Raw genomic sequence first — 13,393 nt, 5'->3', positions numbered from 1 at the left:
ACCTAGCTTCCACATCCCTGAACATTATGGGCAATTTAGTATTGCCAGACTGCGAGGAAATCTGAGCATCCGGAGGAAATGCACGCAGACACGGAGAATGTACATACTTCACACAGACAGTGACTTGGAATCACCAAAAAATGACCTCTGCTTCTCCAGGCTTTCTACTTAACCAAACCCCTCACCCTTATTCCATTCGAGTAAATTCACTCTGTCCTGGACAGTCTTCCTAAACTGTAGTGTCCAGAGCTGGATGTGATGTCTAGCCATGAATTTATCAGTGATTCATAACATAACTTAATTTCCTTTTGTACTTTGTGCTTTATTTGCAAAACAGAAGGTCCTTAATCTTTGTAACAGGGTTTGTTAATAGTCTCAATTTTCCATTTCTTCAATGATCCCCTTGAGACCAACAAACTTTCTTTTCAGGGCCTCACCACAGTGGAGATTGGAAATATTAAAAAAGCAGGTTTGTATGTCAAAGTGGAATAGTCCATGCGATTAAGTAATCGGGATTTTACCTTGTTTCTTCCCCCAGAGTTGCCTGGATTTTACTATGATCGCAAAAAGGACAGATACTTTAGGCTGTTACCTGGACACAATAACTGTAACCCTCTTACTTGGGAATCAATTAGGAAAACGGAAATGGAGGAAAAGCGATTGAAGAAGTTGGAAGAGGATGCTAAAGCTAAGGTTGTTAGACCTGTAGTTTTTGTTTTGAAAGAAAAGTTTGTATGAGATCTGTAAAGATGCGATAACATTATCGGATAGAAGGTACTCGAAATCCATGGCTAATTTTAAGCAGGTAGTAAAAGTAAGGGTCAGTGAGTTAAGTTCAGCCTGGGAGAATGGGGACCTGTAGTAGCTCCTAATGGGGACCTGTAGTAGCTGAAAATGGGGTTGTTTGTGATAGCAGTCCATGTGATGATAGCGTCTGTTGTGTGCGGGTTGGGGTAAGGACATGGGGGATGTTGTTCAGGCTGTAAAATAATTGAACTCAATGCTGTGTCCAGAAGGACGCATGGGATCCAAAGTTGAAAATGGGTCTTTTTCTTCCAGTTTGTGCTGAGCTTCACTGGAGCACTGCAGCAAGTTAGAGACAGATGTTGGCCAGGACCAACCAGAAGCTCGGTCATTTTTGCAAACAGAATGTAGGTGTTTCTGTAAAGCCTGCACTTTTTCTCTCCCAGTGTACAGGATACCATATCGTTAGCAATGTATAAAGTAGACTAGATTGAGTGAAGTGCAGGTAAACTGCTTCACCTGGAAGGTGAGGCTGGATAGTGGGGAGGAATGAAATAAATTGGCAGATGTTACACTTCTAAGATTGCATAGGAAGATGCTGTGCAAGTGAGGTTGGTGAAGTTGTGGATAGTGTGGAGGGGTGTTGTAGGTTGCAACAGACATTGACAGGGTGCAGAGTTGGTCTGATAAGTGGCAGATGGAGTTCAACCTGGAAAAATGTGAAGTCATTCATTTTGGAAGGTTGATTTGAATGCTGAATGCAGAATACAGGGTTAAAGTTCCTCCACTCTTCTTGGCAGAGTGGAGGAACAGAGGGATCTAAGGGTCCATGTCCTTAAATTGTTCAAAGTTGCCACCCAGAATGTATATGGTGTGCACGGGGATTGAGTTAAGAATTGTTAGATAATGCTGCAACTTTGTAAAGGAGAAAGTGAGGACTGCAGATGCTGGAGATCAGAGCTGAAAATGTGTTGCTGGAAAAGCACAGCAGGTCAGGCAGCATCCAAGGAACAGGAGAATTGATATTTCGGGCATGAGCCCTTCAGGAATGAGGAAAGTGTGTCCAGTAGGCTAAGATAAAAGGTAGGGAGGAGGGACTTGGAGGAGGGGCGTTGGAAATGCGATAGGTGGAAGGAGGTCAAGGTGAGGGTGATAGGCCAGAGTGGGGGTGGGGGCGGAGAGGTCAGGAAGAAGATTACAGGTTAGGAAGGCGGTGCTGAGTTCGAGGGATTTGACTGAGACAAGGTGAGGGGAGGGGAAATGAGGAAACTGGAGAAATCTGAGTTCATTCCTTGTGGTTGGAGGGGTTCCTAGGCGGAAGATGAGGCGCTCTTCCTACAGCCGTCGTGTTGCTTTGGTCTGGCGATGGAGGAGTCCAAGGACCTGCATGTCCTTGGTGGAGTGGGAGGGGGAGTTGAAGTGTTGAGCCACGGGGTGGTTAGGTTGGTTGGTCCGGGTGTCCCAGAGGTGTTCTCTGAAACGTTCTCTGACAGGCCGCCTACTTGCAAAGAAGGATGAGAGGTAACCTGATAGAGGTGTACAAGATGATGAAACATAGAGTGGATAGCCAGAGACTGGAAATTACTATCACAAGGGGGCATACGTTTACATTGATTGAAGGAAGATTTAGGGGAGATGTCAGAGCTAGGTTCTTTACACAGAGTGATGGGTGGGTGGAATACACTGCCAGCAGTGGTAGTAGAGTCAGATACATTAGGGACATTTCAGTGACTCTTGGATAGGTGTGTAGATGATAGTAAAATGTAGGGTACGCAGAGTAGTTTGATCTTAGAGTAGGATAAATGGTTGGCATAACATTGCGTTCCAAAGGGCCTGTGCTGTGCTGTACTGTTATATGTTCTGTGAGGATGAGAGGGATCCTATCGTTGTGGGAAGGGAGAGAGGGTATGAGGGCCGAAATGCAAGAGATGTCTGTCAACCACAGTAGTGGGGAATCCTTGGTTGAGAAAAAAGGTAGACATTTTGGAGGCCCCTTTGTAGTATCATCAGAACAGGTGAAATGGAGGCGGAGAAAATGGAAGAATGGAATAGTGTCTTTTCAGGAAGCAGGGTGTGAGGATATGGGTCTGGTGGGTTTGTCATGGATATTGGTGGCCAGTCTATCTCTGGAAATGGAAACAGACGTCAAGGAAGAGAAAGGAGGAGGCGGAGATGGACCAGGTGAAGGTGAGCATGGTGTGGAAATTGGAAATGAACTTAGTAGACCTTTCTAATTCTGGAAGAGAGAGGCAGGCAGCATCGATGTTGACATTAGTATTCCAGAAAAAGAGTTGTGGGTGGGGGTTGGAGTAGGACGGGAAGAAGAAATGTTCCACAAAAAGACCAGCATAATAGGGGCCCATGCTGAATGCCACCCCTTTGATCTGAAGAAGGTGGGAGGAGTTAAAGTGGGAGAAGCTGGTTAAAGTGATTATGGGCTCAGCCAGGTGGAGGAAGATGGTGGTTGTGGATGGGGACAGTTCAGGCCATTTTTCCAGAACGAAGCTGAGAGCCCTGAGTTCATCCTGATGGAGCAGGACAACCAGTACCTACAACAAATCCGAAGCCTCCAGCAACAGACCTCCCTCCGGATCCTCCGCTCCACGCTTGCAGCCATGCGCCGCTACCTACATTCCCTGCAACTCGACCTACCCCAGCTCAGTACAACACTCTCACAGACCTGCAAAGGACCTCAACTGTTCTTCATCCACAGAAGGATCCATAAACTAAACAAACAGTTCTTCCTGACCATATCGGAAATCAAAGACAGTAAGTACCAAAAACTTTCATGTACTTACCCCCACACTCTGGGTTCCTCAACTGTTCCAGAATCTTCCATCGGCCTCCGAAATCAGTCTGGCGCCATTACACACGCGGCCGCTACATTGCCCGCGGCAATACCTGCCGCCGCCGCCGACGATGACGTCACCTCCGCCCCCACCGACCTCGCAGCCTCCGCGATCGTCGCCCAAACAACCGCCTCCGCAATCGCCGCCCAGACAACCGCCTCCGCGATCGCCATGAAGACAGTCGCCGGCAGATTCGCGACCTCCGCGGCTATGGGGAATAACTCTGTCTCTGTGGTCGCCGCAGCCACTTCCGCCCCCCAGTGACGTCACTAACCTACATGCCCACAACGCCGCATGTGTCTCCACCCCCACGCCGATCTCCACGCCTAACCCCGCCCCCCCGGCGAGTTCCGTCACCACGCCTAACCCCGCCCCTTCGCCGATCTCCGACTGTATGCCTAACCCCGCCCCCACACCTATTTCCGTCACCACGTCTAACCCCGCCCCTTCGCCTATCGCCATCACCACTCCCAACTCCTCCCCCACGCCGATCCCCGTCCCCGCCCCCAGACCTAACCCCGCCCCCACACCCAGCCCCAGCCCCACACCAGGTCCTAGCTCCCAGCCCTGCCGTGTTTTACTATCCCTCCAGACCTACCCCTCTCTGAGGATGAAAGATCAGTCCTCAGCAGAGGCCTCACCTTCATTCCCCTACGCTCCCAGATTAATGAGTTCAACACGCGGCGTGACATCGAACAATTCTTCCGCCGCCTTCGCCTCCGTGCCTACTTCTTTAACCAAGACTCTCGCCCACACTCTGACGACCCCTTCTCCCGCCTCCAACACACCCCATCCACCTGGACACCCCGTGCTGGCCTCCTACCTGCCCTCGACTTCTTCATAGCCAACTGCCGCCGCGATATTAACCGCCACCTGAACTCCCCCACCCCTCTCACCCACTCCAACCTCTCACCCTCGGAACGCGCAGCCCTCCACTCACTCCGTTGCAACCCCAACCTCACTATCAAACCAGCAGACAAGGGAGGCGCGGTAGTAGTTTGGCGCACCGACCTCTACACCGCTGAGGCCAAACGCCAGCTCGCAGATACCTCCTCCTACTGCCCCCTTGACCATGACCCCACCCCCCACCACCAAACCATCATCTCCCAGACCGTCCATAACCTCATCACCTCGGGGGATCTCCCATCCACCGCCTCCAACCTCATAGTCCCACAACCCCGCACCTCCCGCTTCTACCTCCTGCCCAAAATCCACAAACCTGACTGCCCCGGCCGACCCATTGTCTCCGCCTGCTCCTGCCCCACCGAACTCATCTCGGCATACCTCGACACCGTCCTGTCCCCCTTAGTCCAAGAACTCCCCACCTACGTTGGGGACACCACCCATGCCCTCCACCTGCTCCATGATTTTTGCTTCCCCGGTCCCCAACGCCTTATTTTCACCATGGACATCCAGTCCCTGTACACCTCCATCCCCCATCACGAAGGACTCAAAGCCCTCCACTTCTTTCTTTCCCGCCGTACCCGACCAGTACCCTTCCACTGACACCCTACTTTGACTGACTGAACTGGTCCTCACCCTGAACAACTTCTCATTCCAATCCTCCCACTTCCTCCAAACAAAAGGAGTAGCCATGGGCACCCGCATGGGCCCCAGCTATGCCTGCCTCTTCGTAGGATATGTGGAACAATCCATCTTCTGCAACTACACTGGCCCCACCCCCCATCTTTTCCTCCGCTACATCGATGACTGTATCGGCGCCGCCTCGTGCTCCCACGAGGAGGTTGAACAGTTCATCCACTTCACCAACACCTTCCGCCCCGACCTCAAATTCACCTGGACAGTCTCAGATTCCTCCCTCCCCTTCCTCGACCTTTCTATCTCTATCTCAGGCGACCGAATCAACACGGACATCTACTACAAACCGACCGACTCCCACAGCTACCTGGACTACACCTCCTCCCATCCTGCCCCCTGTAAAAACGCCATCCCATTCTCCCAATTCCTTCGACTCCGCCGCATCTGCTCCCAGGAGGACCAGTTCCAAGAACGCACAACCCAGATGGCCTCCTTCTTCAAGGACCGCAATTTCCCCCCCGACGTGGTCGACGATGCCCTCCACCACATCTCTTCCACTTCCCGCTCCTCCGCCCTTGAGCCCCGCCCCTCCAACCGCCACCAGGACAGAACCCCACTGGTCCTCACCTACCACCCCACCAATCTCCATGTACAGCGCATCATCCGCCGTCATTTCCGCCACCTCCAAACGGACCCCACCACCAAGGATATATTTCCCTCCCCTCCCCTATCAGCATTCCGTAAAGACCACTCCCTCCGTGACTCCCTCGTCAGATCCACACCCCCAACCAACCCAACCTCCACTCCCGGCACCTTCCCCTGCAACCGCAGGAGGTGCAAGACTTGCGCCCACACCTCCCCCCTCACCTCCCTCCAAGGCCCCAAAGGAAACTTCCATATCCGCCACAGATTCACCTGCACCTCCACACACATCATCTATTGCATCCTCTGCACCCGATGTGGCCTCCTCTATATTGGGGAGACAGGCCGGCTACTTGCAGAGCGTTTCAGAGAACACCTCTGGGACACCCGGACCAACCAACCCAACCACCCTGTAGCTCAACATTTCAATTCCCCCTCCCACTCCACCAAGGATATGCAGGTCTTTGGACTTCTCCATCGTCAGACCACAACAAAACGACGGTTGGAGGAAGAACGCCTCATCTTCCGCCTCGGAACCCTCCAACCACAATGGATGAACTCGGATTTCACCAGTTTCCTCAGTTCCCCTCCCCCCACCCTGTCTCAGTCAAATCCATCGAATTCAGCACCGCCTTCCTAACCTGCAATCTTCTTCCCGACCTCTCCGCCCCCACCCCAGTCTGACCTATCACCCTCACCTTGACCTCTTTCCACCTATCACATTTCAGACGCCCCTACCCCAAGTCCCTCCTCCCTACCTTTTATCTTAGCCTGCTGGACAAACTTTCCTCATTCCTGAAGAAGGGCTTATGCCCGAAACGTCGATTCTCCTGTTCCCTGGATGCTGCCTGACCTGCTGCGCTTTTCCAGCAACACATTTCCAGCCCTGATGGAGCATGGCCATGTAAAGGTTTCGCACATGTAAAGGAAACAATGGCCTGCTGTTCAGTGGTGGGGTCATGGTCCAGAAAGTGATGGGAGGAGGCGTCTGAGATTTGGCATTCAGCCTCCTCAATGTTGAAGTCAGTATGCCTTTTTAAAGTATTTTGAAGCCTTTTTTTTAAGGTAGTTAAATGTGAGACACAGGGGGAGAATAAAGAAAGATCAAGCACAAGGTTCCATTGTTGTGAACAAATAACAATAAAGCTTACTGAGCAGCATTACAACAATCTTCAATGCCGTGCAACGTATTTCTAATACCCAGAGTTAACACACAGTTCACATAGGTAACAGATAATGCACTGATCAAAAACTCCGTGGTGCGCATTAAATATTAAATGTGATTAAAGCAGATCCCACTGATTTCTGAGTGACTCCCCAGTGTTAATGATGTGGATCAGCAAATCTCATTAAACTTCACTTTAACTGTTCCAACCTTGAAGCTTCCTTTGACAGCTCTGTCATGGCCAGCTCCTGTTCTGGCCGATCATCCTCCTTTCCTGGATCCATGCAGTAATCATTCATAAGCAAAATTATAGCTCTTCAACATCTAACTTCACTGAGGCAGATCTTCCTCTGAGATTTTCCTGAGCCCCAAACTTAATGTGATTAACTGGTAAGCATTGGAGGCCCCATGGGTATTTTTGTACACAAATGAGAATGCTCACGTGTGGGCTCAGCAAAAGAGGAACCTTGTGTAGGAGCAAAGTACTGCAGATGCTGGAATCTGTACTGAACCTTAGTATGCATGTCCACTGGTCATTTAGATAGATAGAGGTTAGAAGACATATCGAATACTTGCCCTTATTTGCCAAAACATAGAATTTAAGTACAGGGAGGTTATGCTGGAAGTGTATTTAACATTGGTTAGGCCACAGCTCGACTGTTGTGTGTAGTTCTGGAATCCACATTAGAGGAGGGATGTGAAAACACTGGACTGGATGCAGAAGAGATTTACTAGGGTGTTGCCTGGGCTGGAGAGTTTGTTTTGAAGAGAGATTGGATAGACTGGCTATTTTCCTTGGAGCTGAGGAAATTGAGAGGGAGCATGTTTGAGGAGGATTGGTAGGATACATGGGAGGACGTTTCCTCTTGATGGAGGGATCGATGACTGGGTATAGACTTAAGAGGCAGAAGGTTTAGATGTGAGGAAAATCCTTTTTGATGCAGTGGGTGGTGAGAATCTGGAACTCCCCACCTGTAATGGTGGTAGAGACAGTAACTGTCATAACATTCATGTACTTAGATGTGCCCTTGCGATGCCAAGACATACAAGGCTATGGGCGAGGTGCTGGAAAATGAGATTAGAATAGTTAGGTGTCAGTTTTTGACTGGTGCAGATGTGATGGGCTGAATGGCCTTTTTCTGTGCTGTCGATCTCCATGACAAATGGAACTGTATGTTTTATTGCAAAAGGATTGGCGTATGAGTGAAGAAACTTTACATTTCCACGTAAGATCATGATGAGATTGCTTGGAATATACATACAATTTTAGTCTCCTTACCAGAGAAAGTTTATTGTTGTGTGTGAGGGAGTTTAGTGAATGCTTCCTGGGATGTGGGATTGTTTAAGGAGGAGCAATTGAGTATATATTCAGGTCTATATTCTGTGGAGTTTACAAGGATGAGAGCTGATCTCATCAAATCACAAAATATTACCACAGAGTTTTACGGACCTGATTCTGAGAGGATGATTCCCCTCTCTGGAGAGTTTGGAAACTGGATCTTGGTTTCAGAACAAACTGTTGAGCATTTGCGACTGTTATGTGAAAAGTTTCCTTCACACTCAAGCTTGCGAATTTTTCCAATTCTGTATCCTTGAGATGTGTAGATGCTCACCTGCTAAGCATTGTCAGGATAGCCTGGTTGATTTGACACTAAGTGAATGGAGGGATATGGGCAGAGTGCACGCTGAGGTAGCAATCTGCAATGGTCAGTTTGACGAGTGGAGTAACCTCAGGGCCAGATGACTGACTCACTATTCCACTTGTAATTTTGAGTTCAGGTGAGCTTTGTATTCTCCATTAATGGTATCTTCAACTTAGCAAGGCTCAGGAAGGTGCTGCTTTTGAATGAAGCCATGTGTCTTTGATTACCGAATTCCTAATATTTCTCTATTTTGAAAGCAGCTGGTGGTTAGAATGGGTCTGAATCTCACGAGGCTTCTACAGAAAAGACATTATGGATTAATGAAACCAGCATCATGTTTGCGGTAAGTGGATTATATTATTTAAACAATTTACATAGGAACAGCAGTGTTTCATTCAGTCCTTCGAACCTGTTGCACAGCTCAATTAGATCATATATGATGGTCTACCTCAATGCCACTTTCCTATGCAACCTCCTTGTCCTTTTGCTTTTGTTAGTTTTCAGAAATTTATCAATTTTTCTCTCTTCAACCTGCTCAATGATTGAGATTCCATGGCCCTCTGGGCTAAAGTATTCCAAAGATTCGCCACCCTCTGAATGAAGGAATTCCTCCTCACCTCGGTCCTAAATGGCCCCTAATCCTGAGACTATATCCCTGATTTTAGTCAGCTAGCCAGGGAAAACCTTATTCATGTCCATTCTGTAAGAATTTTGCATGTTTGTGAGGTCACCTGTCATTCTACAAGACTCGAAGGAATAAAGGCCTGTTTTTTCCAACTCTCTTCATAAGACAGTCCCTCCTTGCCAGGGACCAAGCTGGTGAACTTCTGTTGCAGTCTCCCCTAAAGATCCTCACCATCATAGATGCCAGTCTTCAGCCAATTAGATTCATTTGTGAATTAAGAAACAAGTAAAGGCCCTGGATGTTAGAAAGGCGACAGCTTTTGACAACAGTCCAGCAATAGTTCTGAAATATGTGCTGCAGAATTTATTGCACCCCTAGCCAAACTGTTCCAGTCTAGCTACAGATCGGCATCGACTTGACAAATGCCTAGGTATGTCCTGTACACACCAAGACAAATCCAACCTGGCCAATTACTGCCATTCAGTTGCCTCCTCAATCTTTTCTAGATTATTGATAAACTGATAAAGGAGCTACTAACAGTGCTACCGAATAGCATTTACTTAGCAATAATCTGCTCAGTGCTGCTCAGTTTGGGCTTTGCCAAGGCTACTCGCCACCTGACCTCATTATGATCTTGGTTCAAATGTGACCAAAAATGCTGAGTTCCCGAACTGGGGTTACTGACTTCACATCAAAACTATATTTGATCAACTATAGCATCAAAGGGCCCTCGCAAAATTGAAGTCAATGGGAATCGGCGGAAAACTCTCTGCTGGTGAAGTCATATCTGGTGCACAGAAAGATGATTGTGATTGTTGAAGGTCAGTCATCTCAACTCTGGATCATCTCTGCTGGAGATCCTACAGATAGTGTCCTAGGCCCAACCATCTTCAGCTGCTTCATCAATGACCTCCCCTCCATCAAAAGGTCAGAACTGGAGATATTCACCAATGATAGCACAACTTGGCTGGTCATACTTAATCCTCTCAAATGCCAGGCCATCTCCAATCAGAGAGAATCTAGCCATCGCCCCTTGACATTCAGTGACATTGCTGAAAATGTGTTGCTGGAAAAGCGCAGCAGGTCAGGCAGCATCCAGGGAACAGGAGAATCGACGTTTCGGGCATAAGCCCTTCTTCATTCCTGAAGAAGGGCTTATGCCCGAAACGTCGATTCTCCTGTTTCCTGGATGCTGCCTGACCTGCTGCGCTTTTCCAGCAACACATTTTCAGCTCTGATCTCCAGCATCTGCAGACCTCACTTTCTCCATTCAGTGACATTGCCATAATTGAATCACCCACTCAACAGAGGAATCAACACCTGAATGTTACCTGAAGTAAAAAACTAAGTTCTAGAGAGATTCAGCAGGTCTGGCAGCATCTGTTGATGGTGAAACAAAGTTAATGCTTGACAACCTCAAATTATCATGAATCCCCTGAATGAAGTAATTGAAAAATGAAACTCCTTTGGTAAGTATATCCTTCCTTTAGATAACAAGACTAAAACTGTACACAATTTACAGATAGGGTATCCCCAAGATTTTCAACGATTGCAGCAAGACACTTTTACTCCGGAACTCAAATCCCCTTTGTGTAATGGCTAGCATATCATTTGTCTGCCTAACTGCTTGTTGAATTTTCTTGCTAACTTTAAGTGATTTCATAAGTCGTGACATCCAGGTCCCATTGAACATCCACATTTCCCAGCCTCTTACCATTGAAAAAAATAATCTGACTTTGTTTTTGTTTGTCCAAAAGCTGTTAACTTGATGGAATATATTGTGAATAAGTATCTGCCACATTCTTGCACATTCGCATAGCTTGTTAAAGACCTCTTGAAGCCTCCTTACACCCTCCTTAGGAATTAGATTTCCACCCAGTTTGGTGTCATCAGCAAATTTGGATATATTACAATTGGTCCTCTCATTGAACTCACTTAGTGAACAATTATAGTCCCGACACTGATGCGGGCGATCTCCCACTAGCAACTTTGCCATCCTGAGAACAATCTGTTAATTCCTATTTTGTATTCTGACTGTTAAACAACTCTCAAATTCCATATGCTCTAATTTTAATTATTGACCTCCTGTTTGGGACCTCATCAAAAGTCTTCTGAAAATCCAAAACATCCCATCCATTGATTCTACTTTATCAATGCTACAAGTAGGATCCACCAATAACACCAGGTCTGCCAAATGTGATTTCACCTACATAAATTGTATTTATAATGGCATAGAAACTAACTGTTCAACACAATAGATCCAGACCAGATCTATACTCCATTCACGATCCCTCTCACCCTTCCTCCTCCATTAGCCTTTCAACTCCTTTCCCTCCCATATGGTTTCCTAGCTGTAAATGTGTGTGTGTGTGTGTGTGAGAGAGATCGCAGAGGTACGGAGGGATCTGCTTATCCTGCTACATAAATCACAAAAGGTTAGTGTGTGAGTACAGAAGTGATTAGAAAAGCAAATGGAATGTTGGTGTTTATTGCCAGAGGAATGGAATAAAAAGTAGGCTATGATTGTACAAATCATTGGTGAGTTCACAGTGAGTCATACAGCACAGAAGCAGACCCTTTGGTCCAACCAGATCAGCACATAAAGCCAAACTCAGCTAGTCCCACCTGCCTGCTCCTGGCCCATATCTCTCCAAACCCTTCCTATTCATGTAGTTATCCAAATGTTTTTTTTAAAAGTTGTGATTGTACCCAAATCCACCACTTCCTCAGGAAGTACATTCCACATCCAAGCCACCTTCTGCGTTTAAAAACTTTGCCCCTCACGTCTTTTAAATCTCTCATTTCACCTTAAAAATGTGCTCCATAGTCTTGAAATCCCTCATTCCAGAGAAAAGACAACTGCCATTAAATCTGTCTATATCCCTCATTATTTTATAAACTTCTATAAGGTTGCCTCTCAACCTCCCATGCTCCAGTGAAGAAATTTCCAGCCTATCCAGCCTTTCTTTATAACTCAAGCCTTCTATACCTGGCAACATCTTGGTAAATCTCTTCTGACCCCTCTCCAGGTTAATACTATCCTTCCTCAAGCTGGGCGACCTGAACTGTACACAGTATTCCAGACGAGGTCTCACCTATGTCGTGTACAAACTCAATATGACTTCCCGAATCCTACATTCAAAAGACTGAGCATTGTTTGGCATGCTTGCCTTCAATGTCTTTTAACCATCCTGTCTATGTGTGACATAAACTTCAAATAAATATGTATCTGAACTCTTAGGTCCCTCTACTCTAAAACACTACCCAAGGCCCTACTATTAATTATATAAACTCCAACCTTGTTTATTGTACCAAAATGCAGTACCTTGCATTTAATCCACATGTAGAGTGCAGTTTGGTCTCCTTATTTAAGAAAGAACACAACTACATTAGAAGCAGTTTAGGGAAGGTTCAGTTGACTGATTCCAGGGTCGAAATGATTAACTGATGTGAAGCCGTCAAACAGATTTGATTTGTATCCATTGGAGTTTGAAAGAATGAGCAATGATCTTACTGAAATATGTAAAATCCTGACAAGGCTTGATAGGGTAAATGTTGAAAGGATGTTTCCCATTGTAAGAGACAGAGAGATTAAAATTAGGGGTCATAGTTCAGAAATAGAGTGTCTCCCATTTACGATTCAGCTGAGGAATGTTCTTTCTCTCTCTGAGGATTATGTCTGTGAAACACTTTACTCCTGAGAGCAGTGGAGGTAGAGTTACTGAATATTAACGTAGAGTTGGACTGAATTTTGATTCACAATGGAGTTAAAGATCAAAGCAGGTATGGACAGTGAGACCACAATCAGATCAACTATGATCTTTTCAAATAGAGACTAGGCTTGAGAGACAGAATGGACTGTATGTCCTAACTCATGTATAAATTTGAATAAATGTGCTTGGTTCTTTGTGCAGTCTCTCAGTTGACCAGAACAATGGGTAAACATATTGATGTTGCTATGAATTGTTTTATTTAATCTTTTGGAGTGTTTGCTCAGGTGATCTCCCTTTCCCAGCCTGATTTCTCACTGTGCTGAGCTTGTTATTGATAAACTATTAGTTTCCTAAGTATTTAGGAGCCCCTGATATTGGTGGGGTGATTTTATTCTGGGTAAGCCAGAAAGGACTTCTGCACTATCAGGTCTCAGGAGTCTTGGAAGGAGTGTGGTGGCTCGTGACTGCACGTG

The 13,393-nt window shown here is 46.7% G+C and overlaps 1 protein-coding gene across 4 annotated transcripts in view; it reads left to right on the top strand.

Moving 5' to 3' along the window:
* The window catches only part of wdr21 (WD repeat domain 21), a 104,666-nt gene that overhangs the window by 35,757 nt on the left and 55,516 nt on the right, over positions 1 to 13,393 (top strand). For 2 of the 4 annotated variants that reach the window (XM_087990183.1, XM_087990182.1), the window contains exons 4-5: positions 539 to 693; positions 8,840 to 8,925. In XM_087990183.1, coding sequence (XP_087846309.1) covers positions 539 to 693; positions 8,840 to 8,925 — 241 coding nt within the window. The remainder of the gene's footprint in view (positions 1 to 538; positions 694 to 8,839; positions 8,926 to 13,393) is intronic. The other 2 variants (XM_087990184.1, XM_087990185.1) reach the window with 2 other exon arrangements.

This window comes from Chiloscyllium plagiosum, unplaced genomic scaffold (assembly GCF_037043375.1).
Source record: "Chiloscyllium plagiosum isolate Xiang-an unplaced genomic scaffold, Cpla_swu_hap1 HiC_scaffold_8, whole genome shotgun sequence".
NCBI classification, from domain to species: Eukaryota; Metazoa; Chordata; class Chondrichthyes; order Orectolobiformes; family Hemiscylliidae; genus Chiloscyllium; species Chiloscyllium plagiosum.
The sequence above is the reverse complement of the archived record's forward strand: the minus strand, read 5'-3'. Positions and strand labels throughout refer to the sequence as shown.